At 40.4% G+C, this 21,374-nt stretch overlaps 1 protein-coding gene across 1 annotated transcript in view; it reads left to right on the top strand.

Moving 5' to 3' along the window:
• Window positions 1–21,374, top strand: part of LOC109925232 (collagen alpha-1(II) chain-like) — a 77,645-nt gene that overhangs the window by 5,459 nt on the left and 50,812 nt on the right. The window contains exons 4-17 of the mRNA XM_048618838.1: window positions 8,141–8,173; window positions 8,536–8,568; window positions 8,673–8,726; window positions 9,362–9,463; window positions 12,328–12,405; window positions 15,768–15,812; window positions 15,983–16,036; window positions 16,507–16,560; window positions 16,676–16,729; window positions 17,562–17,615; window positions 17,803–17,856; window positions 20,066–20,110; window positions 20,358–20,411; window positions 21,179–21,223. Of these exons, the coding sequence (XP_048474795.1) occupies window positions 8,141–8,173; window positions 8,536–8,568; window positions 8,673–8,726; window positions 9,362–9,463; window positions 12,328–12,405; window positions 15,768–15,812; window positions 15,983–16,036; window positions 16,507–16,560; window positions 16,676–16,729; window positions 17,562–17,615; window positions 17,803–17,856; window positions 20,066–20,110; window positions 20,358–20,411; window positions 21,179–21,223 (759 nt within the window). The remainder of the gene's footprint in view (window positions 1–8,140; window positions 8,174–8,535; window positions 8,569–8,672; window positions 8,727–9,361; window positions 9,464–12,327; window positions 12,406–15,767; window positions 15,813–15,982; window positions 16,037–16,506; window positions 16,561–16,675; window positions 16,730–17,561; window positions 17,616–17,802; window positions 17,857–20,065; window positions 20,111–20,357; window positions 20,412–21,178; window positions 21,224–21,374) is intronic.

Here is a 21,374-nt window from a genome sequence, read left to right on the forward strand (position 1 = left end):
TAATTTAGCACGGCCAATCCCACCCTAACCTGCACATCCCTGGGCACAATGGGACAATTTAGCACGGCCAATCCACCCTAACCTACACATCCCTGGACACTACGGGCAATTTAGCACGGCCAACCCACCCTAATCTGCACATCTTTGGACTGTGGGAGGAAACCGGAGCACCCGGAGGAAACCCACGCAGACACGGGAAAAATGTGCAAACTCCACACAGACAGTCGCCTGAGGGTGGATTTGAATCCACGTCCCTGGCGCTGTGAGGCAGCAGTGCTAACCACTGAGCCCTGAAGTGTCCAAATTGTGTAGAGCTAAGGACAGCAGAAGCTTGTTAATGGTCACTGAACAGTCCCACCTGACAGAAGAGCAGCCCCTTTACTTGGGTCAGGCTTTTTAAAACATATAAAGGCAATGATTAATTGTGTATGATCTTATGAAGAGAATTCCCATTAGCCACTCCACCATGTTCCTTTAGGGATGAAATGATTTCCATATCTTGGTTGTCATGATCCCGAATGATGCCAATTCATTACTGGTGATCATACCCAACTGATATTTTCCAGAGGGTTTAAGATTTGTGAAAAGGAGTTGAGGAACAGGTTTATTGTATACAGCTGAATGGAGAGATGTGTAGTGAGAATGAATTAAATGTTCAGGTGACTGATGAAACATTAGCCTGAGGGTCTTTACAGTGCAAAAGACAGACTGTAACATTATCCACAGTCAGTGCACCTGGAACAATCCCAGCGTACACCACATGAACATTACATTCATTCAGTATTGTTAATTTTAAATATTTTTTGAAATCATGAGAAATTTCTGGTTCGTGCAAAGCAATAATTCCAAGAAAAATGTCCCAAACTGAGGTGAGAGACATGGCTTTGAGCAAAGTCCCTGAAGGCACCCCATTGGACAGTCACTGCCCCTGACTTCAGCACAAAGGTTAAATGCTGACTAAACAGTCCAGTTGTATACTTTTCTAGTCAGAGTATTCTTTCTAGCCCATAGACCACAAACTCCAACGCGACTGATTTTTTATTATATCTATTTCTCCTCATATCTATTCACCCAGTTTTCACTCAATTAAACCTTATTTAATATATCTGTCACCTAATCTCCAGGACAATTAGGCATCCCTTCAGACCCTAATAGATAACAACAGATTCCCTCTTTTAAATAAATCAATACATACACATTAATAAAAAAAAATTAGACATGAATTTCCTTGTGCATTAAATTTCCAGGCATCTTTCTTCCAGTATGTCTCATTGTTTTTTAGAGCTTGCTCGTTTCTTTGTAAAACAATCAAGTAGCTGACCGCTGCTATCCACACATTTCAATTTAGAGATCTATCTGTCCTCCAGCATCTGTTTTAAAATTGTAACATCTCTTCTCAGTCTTTATCCTTTCACACATTTTGTTCCGAGTACATAATGACTTAGTATCAATGTTGCACTTGATGGGTATTCTAGAATTTCTCCCAATGTTCTCACAAAGAAAAGTGACACCTCACCTAGAGGGAGAGTATCTGCTGCTAAAGTACTTTTCACTATCTTCTGGTCTTTTTAGCTTCCAAAGCTAACTTTTATCTCCCTTTCTCACAAGGACAATTCTGAACCCTCCTGTACTTGAGAACCCATCACAGAGATTTTCGGAAGAAACATCATTAAAAACAAGTAGTTTTGACATGTCCCAACAATGGCCATTTCAAAATACAATGGTCCCTTTTCTAATTTTTTCAATAGTTTCTTCACTCAGATAATGTCTTCCACCATGGGGTTTTTAATACTTTGACTAACTGCAATGGGACAAACATTTTCCAAACAAGATTACTCATGCAAAGTGACACTTGATCCATTCTGCCTGATTTCCAATCCAAAAACAGCCCCTAAAACCTGCCTTCCAAATTTAAATTCTGCTTTAAGTCCATTTATGGCAATGTTTACAGATCCACTACCTTCATCCCACAAAAACCCATCTACATGCATCATAAAGATGCCTGAAAGCCGCTGTTTATTGTGCCAGTAAAACCCAGCAGAGTCTGCTTTTAACTGAAGATAACACAATTTTAATAAGACAGGTCTTACTGAGAAGTACCAAGCTCTGGAGACATCATTTAAACTGTACACACAGTTATTTAATTTCCAGAGAATCCCCACTGTGTTTGGTGCCTCTTCTGGAGGACTTCCATCTCGAGCTGATCTCCCTGCAGCATTAATATCAGTTGATTTACATTCTCAACCAGTTGTTCCTAACAAAGCCAAGAAAATCTTCAAACTTGCTTTTTCTGCTATTGGTGAATATGCCCTCTATCTTGGCCCACTAGTTTTTCTTCAAAAGCTCATGGCATGAGCCTGGCTTTAGTCTGAGATGTTCCTTCAGGAGACACCTTTTCTGATCATATTGCTATGATGGTGCTGGCTGCCCTTTTTCTAGGACTTCTGTATACACCCTGAATTCACTCCAGCTTGTTCATTCTTGCTATTTGGCAGGCTTTATTAGCTTGTCATATAGTTTGATCTTGGCCACTAAGACTTCCCAATCACGTGGATTTCTACTCCTGATGGTATACCTGGTTTGTACTATATTCTGTGACCTTGTTAAACTGCCCCTTTACCTTGCCTTCTCTCTAGTTCTCTGCTACTGTTTGATGCCCCCCACCCCACCTCCCCATTCTTATAATTCCTTTCAACAGTTTCCTAGGCCTCTTCCTAGGAGCATCTTTGCCCTTGGAACCTCTGTTTGAGCTTACACTGTGTTTTCTTGCCTTCCATCTTTGTACTTCATGTTTCCAATCTATGGGCCTAACCTCCTGCCTCTCATCCTGTACATTCATCCAGCTTTTATGCTCACCAGTGGCCTTCCCTGACTTGCTTAAAATAGTCACAATTCTCCATTGACTGGCTCATTCTGGTAAATGTTTGACTTCTGTCCTTTGGGACCTGACGGCTTTATATTGACCATCAGAACCAATCTCTCCATCGTCACAAACTGTCAATGTGACAGTTTGATCCTTGTAGCTGCGCAACATTTGGTCCTGAAAAGTACCTGACTCGTCTTTAATTTCTTTAACTCTTTTTGACTCTGCAAATTTGCAATCCATACCGAGTAATCTTGAAGAGTGTACCCAAACAGTCTGATTCCTGTGCTGTACATAATTAGTATTTTTCTCAGAAAAAGGGTCCCAACCCGAAACATCAACTTTCCTGCTTCTCTGATGCTGCCTGGCCTGCTGTGTTCCTCGAGCTCCACACTGTGAACTCTGACTCCAGCATCAGCAGTTCTTACTATCTCTGATTATTATTTTTCTGTCTTTGCCAGTAACCTTTCCCCAGGGCTCTCCATTCTTTAAAGCCTTCTCTTTATAATACACCGTTTCTCCCTGATTGAAACCCGTTTCTGATGGCCTCTGAAAGTTCGCTAAATTCTTTCTGAGATTTTGGTTTCCATGAAAGCATTTCGACATGCAGGCAATGCAATCAAATGCTCTGAAAAAGTCAAGTTAATTGTAGCCCTTTCCCCAGCCAGGGGATGATCACTTATTATCAATGGGACTTTAGGATTCCTACCAAAAACTGATTGATCTGCATTATATCCTCCCACCATGTGCAGCAAATGCTTCGCACAGACAACCCACACTTATGCGGATCATAGTTTACAGTTGGGCTGATCTGTCAAAGTTTTATGAACCATTTTGTCTATTACTGCATGGTTCCTTCTACATGCCCCATTGCTATTAGGACATTCTGCTGCCTGTTCATACCTGTTCTGTTCATATTTACACAATATCTCTATACATCATTAACAAATACCTCCCCATTATCAGTGAGATGTTTTTCTGGGGGTCCAAGTGTGGTCCCTACCCATTTTTCAATTTCTTTATCCACAATTATTTTCTTGTTACCAACTCATGAAATCTGGTTTCCGAATCTACAAAAGACTTTTTATTTCTTCATTCCACACTTTTACATCTAAGGCACAACCTTGTTGAAATCCCTTGCTAAAGGCAGACTTACTAAAGACTGTGATGGTGTTTCTCAATATTTCTTACAAATTTCACACCAATCACATAGACTTTCCATGAACTTTTCATACTCCCTATTCCTTATTTCTGCATCCATTGCCAAAGCTTTTAACTTTTTCGAAGATGGATGGAAAAAAACTGCCTGTGTAATTTTAACGTAACTGACTTCTTGTCTTCAATGTTTCTACTTCCCCTGATGTCAACATCATTTCTTCTGGAGATGCTATGTTCCGTTAAAGGAATACAGTAGTGTCCTGATTGTGTGAATTACAAATTCACTGATTTTCCAAATATAAGAGCTTTGACATTGTCAATGTCCAGTTCCATCTGCACTTTTCTTCAACTTAAAGATATGAATGTGTTATCATCTTCAAGCCTGATTCTGGTGGAACTGACAAATTCCTTCACTTTGTTCTAATTTCTATTACCCAGAGTCTAGATAGCACGTTAGCCAGTCTATTCCACACACTGTCGATGTGCACCCACATATTCATCACTGCACTGAAACTTCTCATGCCCAATACAATGACCTCTCTTTATCCATATCTCCATTTTCTTCATCTGAATCTTACGTCTTAAGTTAAGTTTTGAATACTGTCTTATACTGTTTGGGACAGTTCATGGTTTAACAGTATTTTGAATCATCACCTAAAATATCAATTGATCACATTCTGAACACTATGGGATTAATTTTCTTATTATACGTCACAAATTCTCTTCACTTCTTAAGATTTTCAAAAACATTTCTTTCTAATTCCTCTTGGTTAAAACTTTTCTTTTACACTGTCCGCTGCAACCACTATTGAGATAAATGCTCTCGTCTGCACATCTACTTTGTGGCCTCCAGTTTCTATTGTAATTAATTATCCTATTTACTCCATGAACACTGCTGGAATGGAATGCTTTACAAGGAGTTACTTTCACTTCTTCCAGCATTTGTTCAAGCAGTGTGTGTTTATCGTGAATCTAACTGTCAAAACTGGAAGTCTGTCTATACTTTTATAAGTCTAACCACTTAAACGTGAACACAGACTGAAGAATTCCCAGCTGCAGTCTCTAATCTTTTATACAAACTACTGAAATCCATTCTGCAAACCTTTACACTCTTTCTAAGTTTGTCAATATATGACCATGCTTCATTAGCAGTTAGCAAATCAACTGTTTGATAAATCTTATTCACGAAAGTTGGCAATGTATCCAAACCTTCCTCTGTGTTCAAATCATCAGGCTCTAATTCTTACACAAAAATCTTTGTTACTTCCTGTTGCAGTGTTTCCTCTGATATAATCTGATCTGTCCATCGTCATAAACTGTCAATGTGACAGTTTGATCCTTGTAGCTGTGCAACATTTAGTCCTGAAAAGTACCTGACACCTCTTTAATTTCTTTAACTCTTTTTGGATCCACAAATTTGTAATCTATACCCAGTAATCGTGAAGAGTGTACCCAAACAGTCTGATTCCTGTGCTGTACAGAATTGTTATTTTTCTGTCTTTGCCAGTAACCTTTCCCCAGGGCTCTCCATTCTTTAAAGCCTTCTCTTTATAATACACCGTTTCTCCCTGATTGAAACCCGTTTCTGATGGCCTCTGAAAGTTCGCTAAATTCTTTCTGAGATTCTGGTTTCCATGAAAGCATTTCGACATGCAGGCAATGCAATCAAATGCTCTGAAAAAGTCAAGTTAATTGTAGCCCTTTCCCCAGCTGGGGGTTTATCACTTATTATCAATGGGACTTTAGGATTCCTACCAAAAACTCATTGATCTGCATTATATCCTCCCACCATCTGCAGCAAATGCTTCGCACAGACAACCCACACTTATGCGGATCATAATTTACAGTTGGGCTGATCTGTCAAAGTTTTACAAATCACTTTGTTTATTACTGCATGGTTCCTTTCTCATGCCCCATTGCTAATAGGATGTTCTGCTACCTGTTCATACCTGTTCCGTTCATATTTACACAATATCTCTATACACCATTAACAAATACCTCCCCATTATCAGTGAGATGTTTTTCTGGGGGTCCAAGTCTGGTCCCTACCCGTTTTTCAATTTCTTTATCCACAAATATTTTCTTATCTTTACTATGTATTGTTATCAACTCATGAAATCTGGTTTCCGAATCTACAAAATGCTTTTTATTTCTTCATCCACACTTTTACATCTAAGGCACTACCTTGTTGAAATCCCTTGCTAAAGGCAGACTTACTAAAGGTCGTGATGGTGTCCCTCAATATATCTTACAAATTTCACACCGATCACATAGCCTTTCCATGAGCTTTTCAACTCCCTATTCCTTATTTCTGCATTCATTGCAAAAGTCTTTTTTTAACTTTTTAGAAGATGGATGGAAAAAACTGCCTGTGTAATTTTAACGTAACTGACTTTTTGTCTTCAACGTTTCTAGCCCCCTGATGGCAACAACAACAACTTTAATTTCTCCATTGGACATATATTTTCTCATCCTTATTCACTTGTGGGGCATGGGCATTGCTGAAAGGCTAGCATTTATTACCCTTACCTAGATGCCCTTGAGAAGGTAGTGGTGAGCTGCCTTCTTGAACCGCTGCAGTCCATGTGCTGTAAATTGACCTTCAGTGCCTTTAGGGAGGGAATGGTATGTTCCATTAAAGGAGTAGAGTAGTGTTTAGGTTGTATGAATTGCAAATTCACTAATTTTTCAAATACAAAATCTATTAACATTTTCCATGTCCAGTTTTATCTGCACTTTGTTCATCGATGGCTAACTTGAAGATGTTAATACGTTATCATCCCCAAGCCTGATTCTCATGGAACTGACAAGTTTCTTCACTTTGTTCCAACCCCTATTACCCAGAGTCTAGATAGCATGTTAGCCAGTCTATTCTGCACACTGTCAATGTGCATCCACTGTCTAACACTGCACAGTTAAAAATACTGGCACCAACGTATTCATCACTGCACTGAAACCTCTTGTGACCAATACAATGACCTCTCTTAATCCATATCTCCAACTTCTTCCTCTGAATCTTCCACTTCATGTTTTGTTTTAAATGCTCTGTTATACCATTTGGGACAGTTCATTGTATTTCAGTATTTCAAATCACATCTAAAACATCAATTGACCACACTCTGAGCACTCATGGAGTTTAGCCTTTTATTATAAGTCCTAAATTCTCTTCACTTTTTAAGATTTTCAAAAGCATTTCTTTCTTATCTCTCTTGATTAAAGTTTGTCCTTGGTATTGTCTCCTGTGAACCATGTCTAGCTGGTCTCACCAATTCATTGGCCATTTTCTGTTGTATAGTCAATTTCCTACTTGCACCTCGAATGCTTTTCAGGAATATTTTCTATCGCTTCAGAAATTTGTCCAAGAAGTGTGTGTCTTTCTGCAAATTTAAATCCTATCAAAACCAGAAGTCTGCACTTGCTACTTCAGCATAGTTTAAAACTTAAGTAGTAGCAAAGATTGAGGAATTCCCAGCCGCAGTCTTGTATACAATCTACAGAATTCCATTCTGCATTCCTCTGTGGAACTATCTTCACTGTATATAAATTTATCAACATATGTCCACACTTCACAAGTCAACTGATTGATAAATCTTACTCGTGAAAATTGGTAATTTATCCAAACATTCTTCTGTGTTCGAATCATCAGGCTCCAATTCTTACAAAAAGAACTTTGTTACTTATCTTCCTATTGGATAGTAGTAAAAGTGCCATCCCTTGTTTCTTCTTGAGTAAGGCTATAATGATGGTTCACATGGTTATCTTATTCATTTGCAGGTCACAAGATTCAATTTGTTAAAACAGGGCTGGGTGATCATACCGCAATAGTTTCCAATTTATCTTCAGCCATCTTTCTGAGGTCTTCACCAAGTCATCCTTTGATTAGTATATTGCATGGTTTTCAGTCCTCATCTTATAAACAGTGAACCTGTGTTCCCACTGGGAATTCCACAGGTTAAAGTACTGGCTAGACAGTCCCATAGATAAACTTTGACCATGTGCTTACATACATACATTCATACTGTTCAATGCTCATGAGGTAATAAGATTTAAGCTGTTTCACACTGTTTCCACTCACCAGATTAAAGACTAATGTTCTTTTCTTCTTTTGAATCAATTTAGGGACAAAAAGGTGAACCAGGCGATATTAAAGATGTAAGTCGCAATTATGCCTTTAACTATCACTGGAAATTCTATTAACTTCTCTGCTTAACCCTTTCGCCTTACCATCTCTTATATTGACTCAGGATGGAAAGAATAGGCACATTGAGGCTATGTTTGGTTCAGCATTTATCAGATCCATAAATTGACTAAAGCGCTACACATAAAGCTGCTGAAGGCTCAATATCCTTGGAATAGTTTCCCCTTTGATATTAAGCTCTCAGATTGAATTTAAGTATTTGAATGTTTGATTTTTAAGGACCTTATTTACTGTAGAAATACTACTCCCTCAGTCTCAATAAGATGCAAATATTGGATCATTATATATTCACTTACCTTTTGTTTCTTTGTCCCAGGTTGTAGGACCAAGGGGACCTCCAGGCCCACAGGTAAGCACTTTAGTGGCAAGGTGCCCTCTTCTGAACACTGTGATGACCTGAGCATTTTAGACTGTGTTCCGACTCTCAATTTTTCCGCTTTGTTTTTCTGTTAGGGACCACCTGGAGAGCAAGGCTTAAGGGGACCACGCGGAGAGAAGGGTGAAGCTGTGAGTGATCTTAATACATTTATTTTTCCTGGTTCCGCGCAAGTGTCGCAACTTTGGTCTTGTCAAGATGTCTTTAGCAAGATGTGTTCCAGCATTTGAGACTGCAGCAGGAATCAGAAAAATGTGTCCCTAGAACAGCAGCTGCTGAGAGCTGATTTGTATGTGCAAAAGTAGCATTACTTCATTGGGAGTCATTCCTGAGAATGTTTGTTGTTTGATCATAGAATCCCTACAGTGTGGAAACAGGCCCTTCGGCCCAACAAGTCCACACTGGCCCTCAGAACATCCCACCCAGACCCATTCCCCTCTAACCCACCTAATCTACACATCCCTGAACACTATGTGACAATTTAGCATGGCCAATCCACCTAGCCTGCATATCTTTGGATTGTGGGAGGAAACCAGAGCACCCAGAGGAAACCCACGCAGACACAGGGAGAATGTACAAACTCCACACAGACAGAGCCCGAGGGTGGAATCAAACCCAGGTCCCTGGCGCTGTGAGGCAGCAGTGCTAACCACTGAGCCACCGTGCTGCCCCCATAAAGTATGGGTTGATAATAAGGAAACCAATCACCCTTGTGTATGATTGAATTTTGTCTTCTAATTTTCTGGTGCTTTCATTCTCGTTGCAGGGTGCGCCTGGTCCACGTGGGAGAGATGGGGTACCTGGAACTCCTGGAAACCCTGGCCCACCCGGACCACCTGGATCATCCGGCATGTCTGACTTTGGCGGAGTAAGTATCGCTGAACTGACAGGAATTTCAGTCGCTCTTTGCTCAATTTACTCTGCTTCTCAAGTCCGGATCGTATCCCTTTTCCATTTAAGTTTTTATTCTCTCTACTCCATGAGGTTTTAAGATGAGGCGACAGTGATTCTAATAACATGGACACCGTGCAGCTTGTAACTATCATTAAGAGTTAAGCTGTCTCATTCACTGAAGTAATGTGCGTACAAACACACATGCAAATGAGAAAAGGCGAGCACAGATCTATGATGCTTATTGCATCCTGACCATGATGTACCTTCTGCATTTCATTGCCCCCTCTGAGAAGATTATTTGCCTGCGTTGTGGATCATAGTTTAGCCTCACTCCCATATCCACGCAGGGAATCCAGGCAGAACCTCTCCCATACTTAACCCAGTGATTTTTAGGCCAATTGCCTCATACCTAGCACTACATCGGAGCAACTAAGCTAGGTTAGCAGAACTGAGAGACAGAACCAGAGAGGTTCCTGATCTTTAAAACTCTGTTTCACGATCAAAACATCACAAGCCTTGAGTTCTAAGCTCTCAATCTGAGTCAAGGGATGCAGGATTGAATTCGGAAGGGAACATAATCTCACTTCATGTTGGCTGATCTGATTTTTTCTTTAAGACAAATGATCGTGCCATGGCCATTTTAGTTCAAGTTGAGGTTGGCATTTTGGCAATGCTGCAAGATGGTTGGCAGCCATTTGCCAACTCGTGGGGCCCTGATTGTGATGTCATTTTTAAATCCTAGAACCAAAAATGTCAAAGCTGTCCAAATTAGTTGCAAGTGCTTTTCACCAAGAAAAAAGTCACAAACAAGTCCCCAGAATTTCTACTTGGGTTAATGCAAGGTAATGATAACACAAAATATAACAGAGTTTCGACCCTGATTAGTCAATAGTAGACATCTCCATGAGTTAGTGGTATCAAATTGACTGGAGAAGGTGTCAATAGTATGCAAAAGTAGCTTTGTTATTTTTCTTGTAAAGTGACTCAGATATATTAGTTCTAGAAATAAGAATTACCTTAGCTTGTGACAGCCTTACGATGAGTCAGCAGAAGTTAGCTCCTGGATTGTATGGGGCACAATTTCAAACATTTACAGATGACACAAAACCCAGAAGCATTGTGAACTGTGAGAAGGCTGTTTGCTTCAAGAGGAAAAGGTCAGGAAGGTGCAATGGTACAAAGAAGTTGCGGATGAAATTTAATGCAGAGAGGTAATTCATTGGGGTAGGAAGAATGAGGAGAAACAATATGAAATGAAGATACAATTCGAATGTGGGTACAGTCACAAGGGGTGGAGGATGCGATCTTGTGGGGGAGCACAGGGCAATCTCCCAAAGATGGTTGACCATGGGCCATAGGGTCCGGAAGTGAGTACTGGCAGGGACAGGAAGGCAGTGGGATTCAGAGTACGCTACCACCCTACCTAGTCAAATTGCCTTTCCACCTCCAGGCTTTCCGTCAGCAAGTACAGCAGAGTCCACCTTTTGTGAGCAAAGCCCTCTGGACTATCTGGTGTGTTTTACAGCTTCAGAAAATCTGCTTGTAAAAATGAAAGGTTAAATGGAGTTCACAACATGCGCCAACACTCAGAGCAGTCACAGTCTCACAATTTGCCTTCCATATTAGTCTTGCTAGTTGCTAAAGTTAGTTTGCACGCTGGAGTAAAGGGAAGGGAAGCATTTGATAACTGCAACAATAAAATATCTTTGCATTTGTTACATTTGTTGCTTGAGCTATATCAGTTCCACCTTAGGTCAGAGCTAAAGAGGCTTTAAATACAGTACCATAAAATTAGTAGCAGCCAAGACTGACTGATTAGAGACAAGGCTTCTATGGCAAGGCAAAGCTCCTTGTAATTCCCATTTGTAATCCAATAGAACAAACAAACTTCAATAACAGCTGTTATTTGATCCCACATCAGTGGAACTAATACCTGCATCTAGGCACTGACAACTTAAATAAAAGCCATAGTGATCTTGTAAAGAAAGATACCCTTCAGCTGAGAGGAGATTTGATGGATATGTTCAAAACAATGAGGTGTCTGGACGGTGTAGACACGGAGAAACTGTTTCCATTGGCAGAAGGACCGAGAAATAGAGGACACAAGTTTAAGATGACTGGCAAAAGCTTTTTCACACAGCGAGTGCTCAGGGTCTAGAATACACTGCCTGAATGGAGAAGGCAGGTTCAATCGAGGCTTTCAAAAGAGAATTGGATGATGAGCTGAAGACTGAAAATTTACAGGGATGCAGGGGAAAGGCGGGGGAGTGGGAATAGTTGAGATGGCATGGACAGGATGGGCCAAATGGATTCCTTCACAGCGAATTAAAATAACAACCTCCTTTTGTTGTGCCCAACAACAGGCCTCAGTCTCCATTTTCTATTTTCCAATTCCAATGGTGAGGTTGTCCATTGTAACCACCGAATGGGCTTGGCTTACTATGTAGGTATCTTTAATCTACTTGCTCAGGCATGTTATGACACGCCTCTGGAGCAGGTGGGACTTGAACGCAGGCCTCCTGGCTCAGAGGTAGGGACACCACCACTGTGCCACACAATTTGGGCCCACATGAACCAACACCAGGACAGTAGGACTGTCAACTTCAACAGAAGGAGGAGACTTGTTCCAACCGTGTGGATTTGTAGCCAGGCCCCCCTAGAGTATGAAATACTAGCCTGTAACATCATGCAGAGCTCCTGATAAGACACAGAATGATGAAACTTTGTAATATTATGCATGCGGATGTAGGATTTTGTTCTTGCTGGCGTTTCCAGCGAAGATGAAATATGTTTTGACAGTGAATCACGGTTATTTTAATCTTTGTTGTCCTCCCACAGAACTTCGCTTCTCAAATGGCACGAGGGTTTGATGAGAAAGCAGGAGGTGCTCAGATGGGTGTCATGCAAGGACCAATGGTAAGATAGGCTTTTATTTCCCAGCAATATTCCAGCATCTGATACCTTTGATTGCAATGCAATGAACATGCTTTCATCAAACAATAGAAAATGTCATGTATTTAACATTAGGTGTCTAAATCCTGCGATAAATCTCTAAGGATATATTGTGTGATGTGTTAAATTAATCCTAATGAAAACCCTCTACAATTTCGAACCCTCTAAGTCCTTCACATATAGCTTTCATATATACTGTGAACACACACATCCTGCCATAGCTACTCCATCACATATCATCCTCATATCTACCCCTATAAACATAGCCTTCACCATTTATCGGTACACATATGTTCAATAGGAGTATGGAACACACTGCCAGGGGTGGTGGGTGGGGGCAGATATGATAGGGGTGTTTAAGGGGCTTTTAGATAAGCACATGGATATGTAAGGAATGGAGGGATATGGACCATGGGCAGGCAAAAAGGATTAGTTTCATTTGGCATCATGTTTGATACACCGTAGTGGGCTGAAGGGTCCGTTCCTGTGCTGTACAGATCTATGTTCTATATCCCAAACAATTTATACCTATTTATAACCCCCTCAACCTACATAGTTATTCAGACATAACCATCAATGATCTTCTCTATGTCTTCCTCACCCTCAAGTTTTGAGCTATTCTGTCCAGTCACTGTTGAGTAAACTGTAGCAGGCTGTCCCATGAAACCTGCCTAATCCATGACTTTAACCCAATCAGATTCTATTGCTGTCAACCTTCTCAGGCAGTAGCAGCCCAATACCTTTCACTATGACCACTTCTCATTGATAGCCGTATCATTTTTCTCTTGCAGTGCTAGTAAAGAATCCTTTTATCACTCCTCCCTGTTTAGCTAGTACAATTCCCACAAGTAGCAAGGAGATCAAGCACAGATCAAGAAACTCCAATTTTCATATCTGTATGTTGCTTTTAGCCACATATATCACAAGGATGTGGAGGTTCCTCTTGATTGTGTGGCTTAACTGGGGCTAAATGTTAAAAAAAATCAAGGGATTTCAAGCACAAATTAATGTGATATGACTCAAAATTCCTCAGACTTTTATACTGATCTAATAGACATCATACTAGAAACTGCACCCTGCCACAAAACTAGGATTACAGTGATATCCCACTGGGATCACGGGATCGGCATACAGCAATATCCCAGTATGAACATGGACTATTGAATTTACCCTGTAGTCTTTGGAAGATTGATATGATTTACTTTTAAATCAATTTTCCCTGCTTCTGATACCAAGCTTGATTCTAAAACATCTCTCCTTCTCATTATTCCTCATTCACTGTCATTTTCAGGACATGGCTCACAATATTGGGATGTTTTTGTTTTGATCCTGTTCTCTGGCCTTTCGATTTGCCCAGTGGAGATTTGGTTAAGTCCTTCGCTGGAAATCCCCAGTCTAATCCTTTTACAGAATTAAGTCATTTCCTGCAGACCACTCTCCCACATGTTTAGGATATAATCATTTTTTAACCTGCCTTTCCTTTTGATGTTTTATTTATATCATTTTGTTTGTTTTTAATGTGTATGTTCTTTGCCTCTATGAGTGCCTTTGGTGTTGTAACCAGAGTTCTTTCAAAGTTATTTCAGCATTTTTCTCTCTGTATATCCCTTTCAAGCACTTTGAATCAATGCCACAACAACCTCCTTTGTGTGCTGACCATTTTAAACCTTCAGTGTTCATTCTGAACAAAGTTGTTGCTGACGGTCTTAAGGTTTTTTTCTTGTTGCTTCTATAAGCTGCAGTCTGCCTCAGGAATGTTTCCACAGACATTCCGTTTCAAAGCTTTTATATCACAACCTAATATTTCCTAATTCTTATCATTTGCCCTGCTTTATCTTCAGGTTTTATTTTACATATTTGGAAGCTCCCTTTACATTTCTCTACAGTCTTTGATTCTATCATACTCTCCTGTCTTCCTGACCCTACTTTAACATTCACACCATCAAATGCCCTCATGGTTTTTTACAACTTTCTATACAAACTCCAACAAGTATAACTGTCCAGTTTTTACATCTTCATGGTCTGTCATCAGTGCATACAACTGAGTTATGTTTCAGTTGAATAATTTAACTTCCAGTTTCACGATAAAATTCCTGTCAGATAAACTAGGATAAATCTTTCAACTTTTCATTACAAGTTTTCAGGGCCTAACTATGCACATCAACTAGGTGTTTTTTCCCTTTTCCTATCTCATATTCCCCAAAACCCTTCCAGGGGAGCAGCTTGGAACTCATGTTCAAATTCTTAAGTATTCTCACAGGATTTGAGAGACATTAATCTCTTACATATGATGTGGATCATTCAAATCCCTCAAATATTTATCCGTTGAGTGATTTGGTCTATCAAATCACATTCACACCTCTCACGTCCCAGGTTAGAAGCTGCATCAGTGTCCATCTTCGGAATTATTTGGGGAGCGCCAGTTCTGCTTCATTTGTCTTCACACGCTGGAAAGAATATAGTCTTCACCACCCGCAACCATTGTTGAAAGTAAACTGGGTCAAGTAAAAAGGCTAGAATCATGGCTATCTAGACTGACACCTCTATATATCCCTCTTTATAACCAGCTGTACCACATTCCCTAGATACTCATTCAGAATTACCTCTACCAATATATATCTGCCTATAACTACCTGTACCCACGTTCCCTTCAGCACACATCCATCCAAAAATACTTAAATCCCTATACATACATGAAGCTTCATACAAATTTGTTCTTAAGTATGTGAACATGCAAGTTGATCTTTCATCTCCCCATCCTGATGTTGCTCCTTGTTACTGAGTGAATCTAGATGACATTTTAGGCAATCAGTTCCACACATTGTTGAGGTGCAACCTCTATCTAGTACAACACAGTTAACTGAATCCATGACCACCAGAATAAAGCTTCCAGCAATTCATGTTATTCCTGCAGACTGATGATTATCATCATTTTGTGCCTTCAATTCTCTGAGTCTTGTGCCACTTCACAAACCTTTCTGTTTCACTCTGGGCAGTTCATCGCATAATAATATTTTGACTCTCACGTCTGAATCACCTGTAAACTGTTCCCCAGGTATACATGGAGTTCCTGCATCTGTACACATGTGACCTTATTTTGTACAATAAACAGAACTAACTCCAGATCTATGCATAAGTAGCGTCATACATCATACATATTGAACCTCTGATCCAACTTACAACTAGCATCATGCCTATGAGTATCTCACCTCCAAATCAATATACAATCACCCATCCCAAACTACTGCCTAGGTCTGTATAATAAATCACGTGTTGATAATTACAAGCACATACCACCACTAACTGGTTCTCTTTTCAATTTCTAGGGCCCCATGGGACCCAGAGGACCCCCAGGACCCACAGGTGCTCCCGTAAGTATCGATTACTTGACCCTCTTTATTGTAGTCAATATTTAAGGACGAATGTAAAGAGTATAGCACAGGACTGCTTGAAGAGAGTTACATATAAGATAAAAGAACATCCTGTAGTGTGGGGTACTTTCTGCTGAGAGTTGTCAATAATGGCTTTGTTCTCTTGACAGGGTCCTCAAGGGTTCCAAGGATCTCCTGGAGAACCTGGTGAATCTGGTGCTGCTGTAAGTACCCAGCAGAGCATGATGAAACCCGTTTCATCTGAAACAGTAGTAATTCACTCCAACCTGTTTCACTAACACAGTTAAAATTGGATCCTAACAAGGAATCTGCGATCCTCAACTCCAGATTATATAGAAAGGATAACGACCCAGTATATTCCTGTGTAGGTTTGACAATGTAAGTGTGGTAATATTTAAGGAGATATTTGAAAAAAAGCTAGCGGAATTAGTATTGAAGTAGTGACAGCAGTTAGGAACAAACAATCGATAATGCCTGAATGGGTATGATGGGGGAAGTTGTATTTGCTATCCCTTTCTGTGGCTGTTCACTGAGCTTGGGGATCACCATTCACCAGAGTGTTTGACAGCTTTTACTTGGGCAAAGGTAAGGGAAAGGGCAATATCCCTTCCTGGTTCTAGGCTCAATGGACCTTTGTGATTCCGTGTTATAAACGATCATTTCTCTGTTGCAGGGTCCCATGGGTCCTCGAGGTCCTCCTGGACCTGCTGGTAAACCTGGTTCTGATGTAAGTTCTCTATAGTCACTGACAACATTTTAATTGTCATGTTTCTAAACTGGATTTAGACAATGCTGCATGGTAGCACAGGTAGGGCTAACAGGTGTTTGTATCTATCCCACAGGGTGAGGCTGGAAAACCTGGAAAAGCTGGTGAACGCGGACCCCCAGGTCCACAGGTACAGTAATGTCCCAACTGAAGTAACACAATCATCTCTGTGTTAAACATTCCAAACTGAAATAGGCATTACACTGGCTCAGAAGCTTGCTTGCCTCTATAGTCAGTATTTTACTCTCAAAGTAGAATACAATGAATAAGTATCCAGATGCTTAAAAGAAAACAAGAAAGAGGAATGATACACAAAGACAGAAAGACATGACATTCTGTTGAGCTACGGCCAATCCAATCCTGTAGATTAGAAATTAGCAAGTAACTTCCGTTTTCCAAAGAAGACTTTCAAATGGGTCTAATTCCATAATTAACACAGTTCCCAAGGATGTAAAGAATGAGCTGAGTCAGGTTTCTAAAACCACTCTCCCATAATCCAGATGAAGATTTCTATTTCACTCCTGGTGTCTATCTCACAAGCCAAGGCCTTTACAAAAATTACAAATCACTGTTGCACTATTTACGCTATGCCATAAAATAAGATTTGTGTGAATGTCAGCAGCTCCAGAACAGTTTTTACATGAAAGCATCTTTAATGACAAGCCAGTACATGTTGTATCACACGAAACGCCCAGCAATCAGTACAGGCCTGAGCAATTTTGTTATGACAAATTAGTACATGTCGAACATTTTGCTGTAAAAAAAATTCTATTATTTTATGGCATAAACGCAGATTATTTTCTTTCTCACTGTACAAAATAAAAAACAAAGCTGCATCTTGGTCCTGTGCAGGAGTGAAAGAAGCATTCAGTGCCTTTATAAAATAGAATGGCTGTCCTGATAATTGATAATAATTTTGTTCAATTTACACCTCAGTTACCTTGTCTCCTTTATTTTCCCAGGGTGCTCGTGGTTTCCCAGGAACCCCAGGTCTTCCAGGTGTCAAAGGTCACAGGGTCAGTATTCAGATATCAGACTAGTTTGGAAATCTGAGGCTAAAATGTGACACATTAAGCTGTTGTTAACAAATATTCAATAATAAGTAGTAAAGCCCATACTTCAGGGCTGTATGCTTTACTGCCTAGGTTTAATTAAATAAAAGTGATTTTAATCTTATTCATTGTTTTGTTTTTTACTCCACAGGGTTACCCAGGCCTTGACGGTGCTAAAGGTGAAGCCGGTGCTGTAGGTGCAAAGGTACAGAAAATAATTTAGTATTTCATTGGAGTGTAACTGGTACAGTCAAACCCAGAACTTTAGAAACTTCTGTCCATTGGGAGCCCTCAGTGAACAGATGTACCGAAGTTTGGGACAGGCATGTCCAGAAATGTACCAGGTTGGGAAAAGAGTGTGGAGAAATATTTGAGCTTGGGCTAAGCTTGTCTAGAGATTTTGCAGTCTATGTGTGAAAAATAAATCGGTCTGGGATGTTACTATGTTGAAATATCCCAATCAGGGATAAACCTGTCATGCTTTAGTCTGGGATAGACCTGTGCTAAAATGTCTGTGAGGGATGATCCTCTATTGAAACATTAAGTCTAAATTAGTCTGGCCCATATTTAAAGCTGTGTTTAAAATTGACACTGGCAAATAACGTGGGTCTGAATTTTCTTCCTCGAAGCTGCTTGCGTTCGAATAATCCTGCAGCAGTGCATTAGAGGAAATGATAGTGAGGTGTTCTGCTGAATTTTCACCCCCAAGGTTGGCATCTGAACTTCTCTTTCTCCCCCCGCACTCAATCCTGCACAATGGATGTGGGATGCCTTCACTGCTACAAATGACAATGAGGAGGTGACGCTGAGGATCTTCAAGGGTTTCAGTTCCCATCCATTGTTAATGCACCCACAGGAAGACTGGGATTATGGACATTGTAACAGAACAGGAGGAGCCTGTTTATTGTAGCGCAGATCTTAGGAAGGGAATTTACCTTTAAGACAGCCAAATGACTTCATGACACTTTCAAATAAGTCTCAAGCTTACTCTCTGTGCAAGTAGTCTGTTAGCAAGCAGCTGGTCAGTCAATGTAATATCAACGTAACCCAACATATAAACTCAGATGATATTTGGAAGTCTGAGATTTCATATAATTTACATCGCTGTTAATAAGCTTCCAGATATCTGTTTCAATAAGAACCTGATGTTGTTGTATGTTCTGTGGGCTAACATATAGAAAACACAATCACATTAGAGGCAAGAGGACTCTGTCTGAGTAGGAGGGTGAGGATGTATATTTGGTCACCTCATAAAGCACACCATCCTGCAGTCACCCCCAATGTCTAGTTAGCTATCAGAAGAGCTTACTCAGAACAATCTATCAGTGAACCTTGCTGCACATTATAGACCTCCTGCTCTCTTCAGCAATGGACTCCATATTCTTTGTGCAGTGCCATAACATTTTCCTCCTGGACTTCCAGAAGGGCTCAAGTAATTTTAGCACTTCAGAATGTTTCAGAATAACGAACTGATGCAGTTTACGACATGGGGCTCTGTTCTTGCATAAATCTTATCGATTTAATCCATAGCCCCAAGCCAAAGCTAAAGATCATTGTTTAAAACTGGCATATTTTTGGAATTTGTCAAACAGAAAATAAATTCCCTTTCAATGGATTCATTACAAGAGAACAAGGCTGAGCAGGCATTGGGCTAAGGAGTATTCACAACTATCTCAGATAAAGTACAAAACCCCCAAGATGAGGATTTGAAGGTCTTTCGAGGCAGATACTACACGTTGACCTTTAAGGTCAATACTTAAGGATAAGCTTAACATATATTGGTGGTGGTGGCATCCCAGGCAACAACAGGCAAGGGGCTTCAGAACAAAAAGGTAGATGAGAAAGCTTTTTTTCTTTTATTCATGCATGGGATGAGGGTGTCGCTGGCCAGGCAGCATTTATTGCCCATCCCTAATTGCCCAGAGGGCAGTTAAAAGTCAACCACATTGTTGTGGGTCTGGAGTCACATGTAGGCCAGACTTCCTTCCCTAAAGGACATTAGTGAACCAGACGGGTTTTTCGGACATTCAAAAATTAGATTCTTAATTCCAGATATTTTATTGAATTCAAATTCCACCATCTGCCGCGGCAGGATTCGAACTTGGGTCGAACGTTACCTGGGTGTCTAGATTAAGAGTCCAACAATGGCACCAGTAGGCCATTGCCTCCCCAGGGGCAGTCCTGTCTGTAGTAGTTGTTACAGGGGTTTGTCGGGGGATGGGAGGGTAGTTTCACATTGACATGGCAGTTGGGAAGAAGTCAGAAATCACAAAGGAAGCAACTGAATGTGTTAAAGTTAAATTTGATAATGGAGGGATTATCATTAATGGCTGTTGCTGACCTTTTTATTGTTTGCCTGCTCTTTGGCCACTGACCATTCTCTAAATGGTAACCCCCCTGCTCTCTCCAAACAGGGTGAAGCAGGCGCTGCTGGAGAGAATGGAGCTCCTGGTCCTATGGTGAGTATGAATCTCCCATATAACTCCCAGCATTGGTTCTCATAAAGCTACAAGCAGACAACTTTCATTTCTTATTGTTATGATTATGGTTGTAATGCAATTGTATTGATTCAAAATTCTGATGTACATTATCATGTTGAAACATTTTATTTGTTGCATCAAAATTAAAACAGCATCTGTTGTTATGATAATCAGCACAATCATTCTATTTGTAAAACTCAGAGGGTCCGCTATCTTTACTTTGCAGGGTCCACGTGGTCTGCCTGGTGAGAGAGGTCGTCCTGGAGCTCCTGGTTCAGCTGTAAGTAAATCACCAACCTTCAAGCTATTTTAATATAAACAGCAAGTACCAACACCGAAAGTGCACAGCAAGCTCACAGCTGATATCATCCAATAGGTGGCCTTCATTTCACATTCACAGAGAATCTCAGATTTAAATCAACTTCGAAACTTTGGGCTGAGTTTTATGTTTTCTTGACTAAATCCAAATTGCATGGAGTTTTCTGGAAGGTTTCTCACTGCAAGGCTTTGTGAGAATCTCACCATGCCACGCCCATAAATGATGGAGCGAGATGCTCCCAACACTGAGGTGGGCCTCGTTCATCTTCTCAGCTGATTAGGCCTCACACCTCGCCATAGCTCGTGTTGCTTAGACCCCTTTAAGAATCTGCCCCACATCTTAAAAGCAGGACAGATGAAGTTTAAATGGGCCAAAAAAAGACAAGGAAGTGGAAATGAGACAAGAGTTCTTTGAGAGAGGTGCAATGGGATAGGTAGGAAGGGGGTGTCAAATGGGATTTGAGAGAAAGATCTTTCAGAGAGCTAGCATAGGATTGATGGGCTGAATAGGCATCCTTCAGTGGTCTACAATTCGACGTAAACTAGAATACAGTAGATGATCTCTTTCCTCATCGCTGCTGATACACATTCTTACCTCATTTATTGCACAATTACACAGTCACGTTTTGTGCTTATTTTACTGCTAATTTGTTCTTCAAAGTAATCAGACAATGCTCTTTTGCATGGAAACTGGGATGTCACACTGATACCTACCCATTTATTTCACAGGGTGCCCGTGGTAATGATGGTCTGCCTGGTCCAGCCGGTCCTCCAGTAAGTATCTCTGGTTAAATATAGGTTTTCCACATATTACCAGGTGTGGAAGTCCTGTCTGTTTCAACCAAAAAAGTACATCTCCTCTTTTGTACTCACTGACCACTTCATTCAAATTATAATCTGCTTAGTTCTCACCATATTTACTTAT

The sequence above is a fragment of the Rhincodon typus genome, chromosome 41 (genome assembly GCF_021869965.1).
Source record: "Rhincodon typus isolate 14 chromosome 41, sRhiTyp1.1, whole genome shotgun sequence".
NCBI lineage: Eukaryota > Metazoa > Chordata > Chondrichthyes > Orectolobiformes > Rhincodontidae > Rhincodon > Rhincodon typus.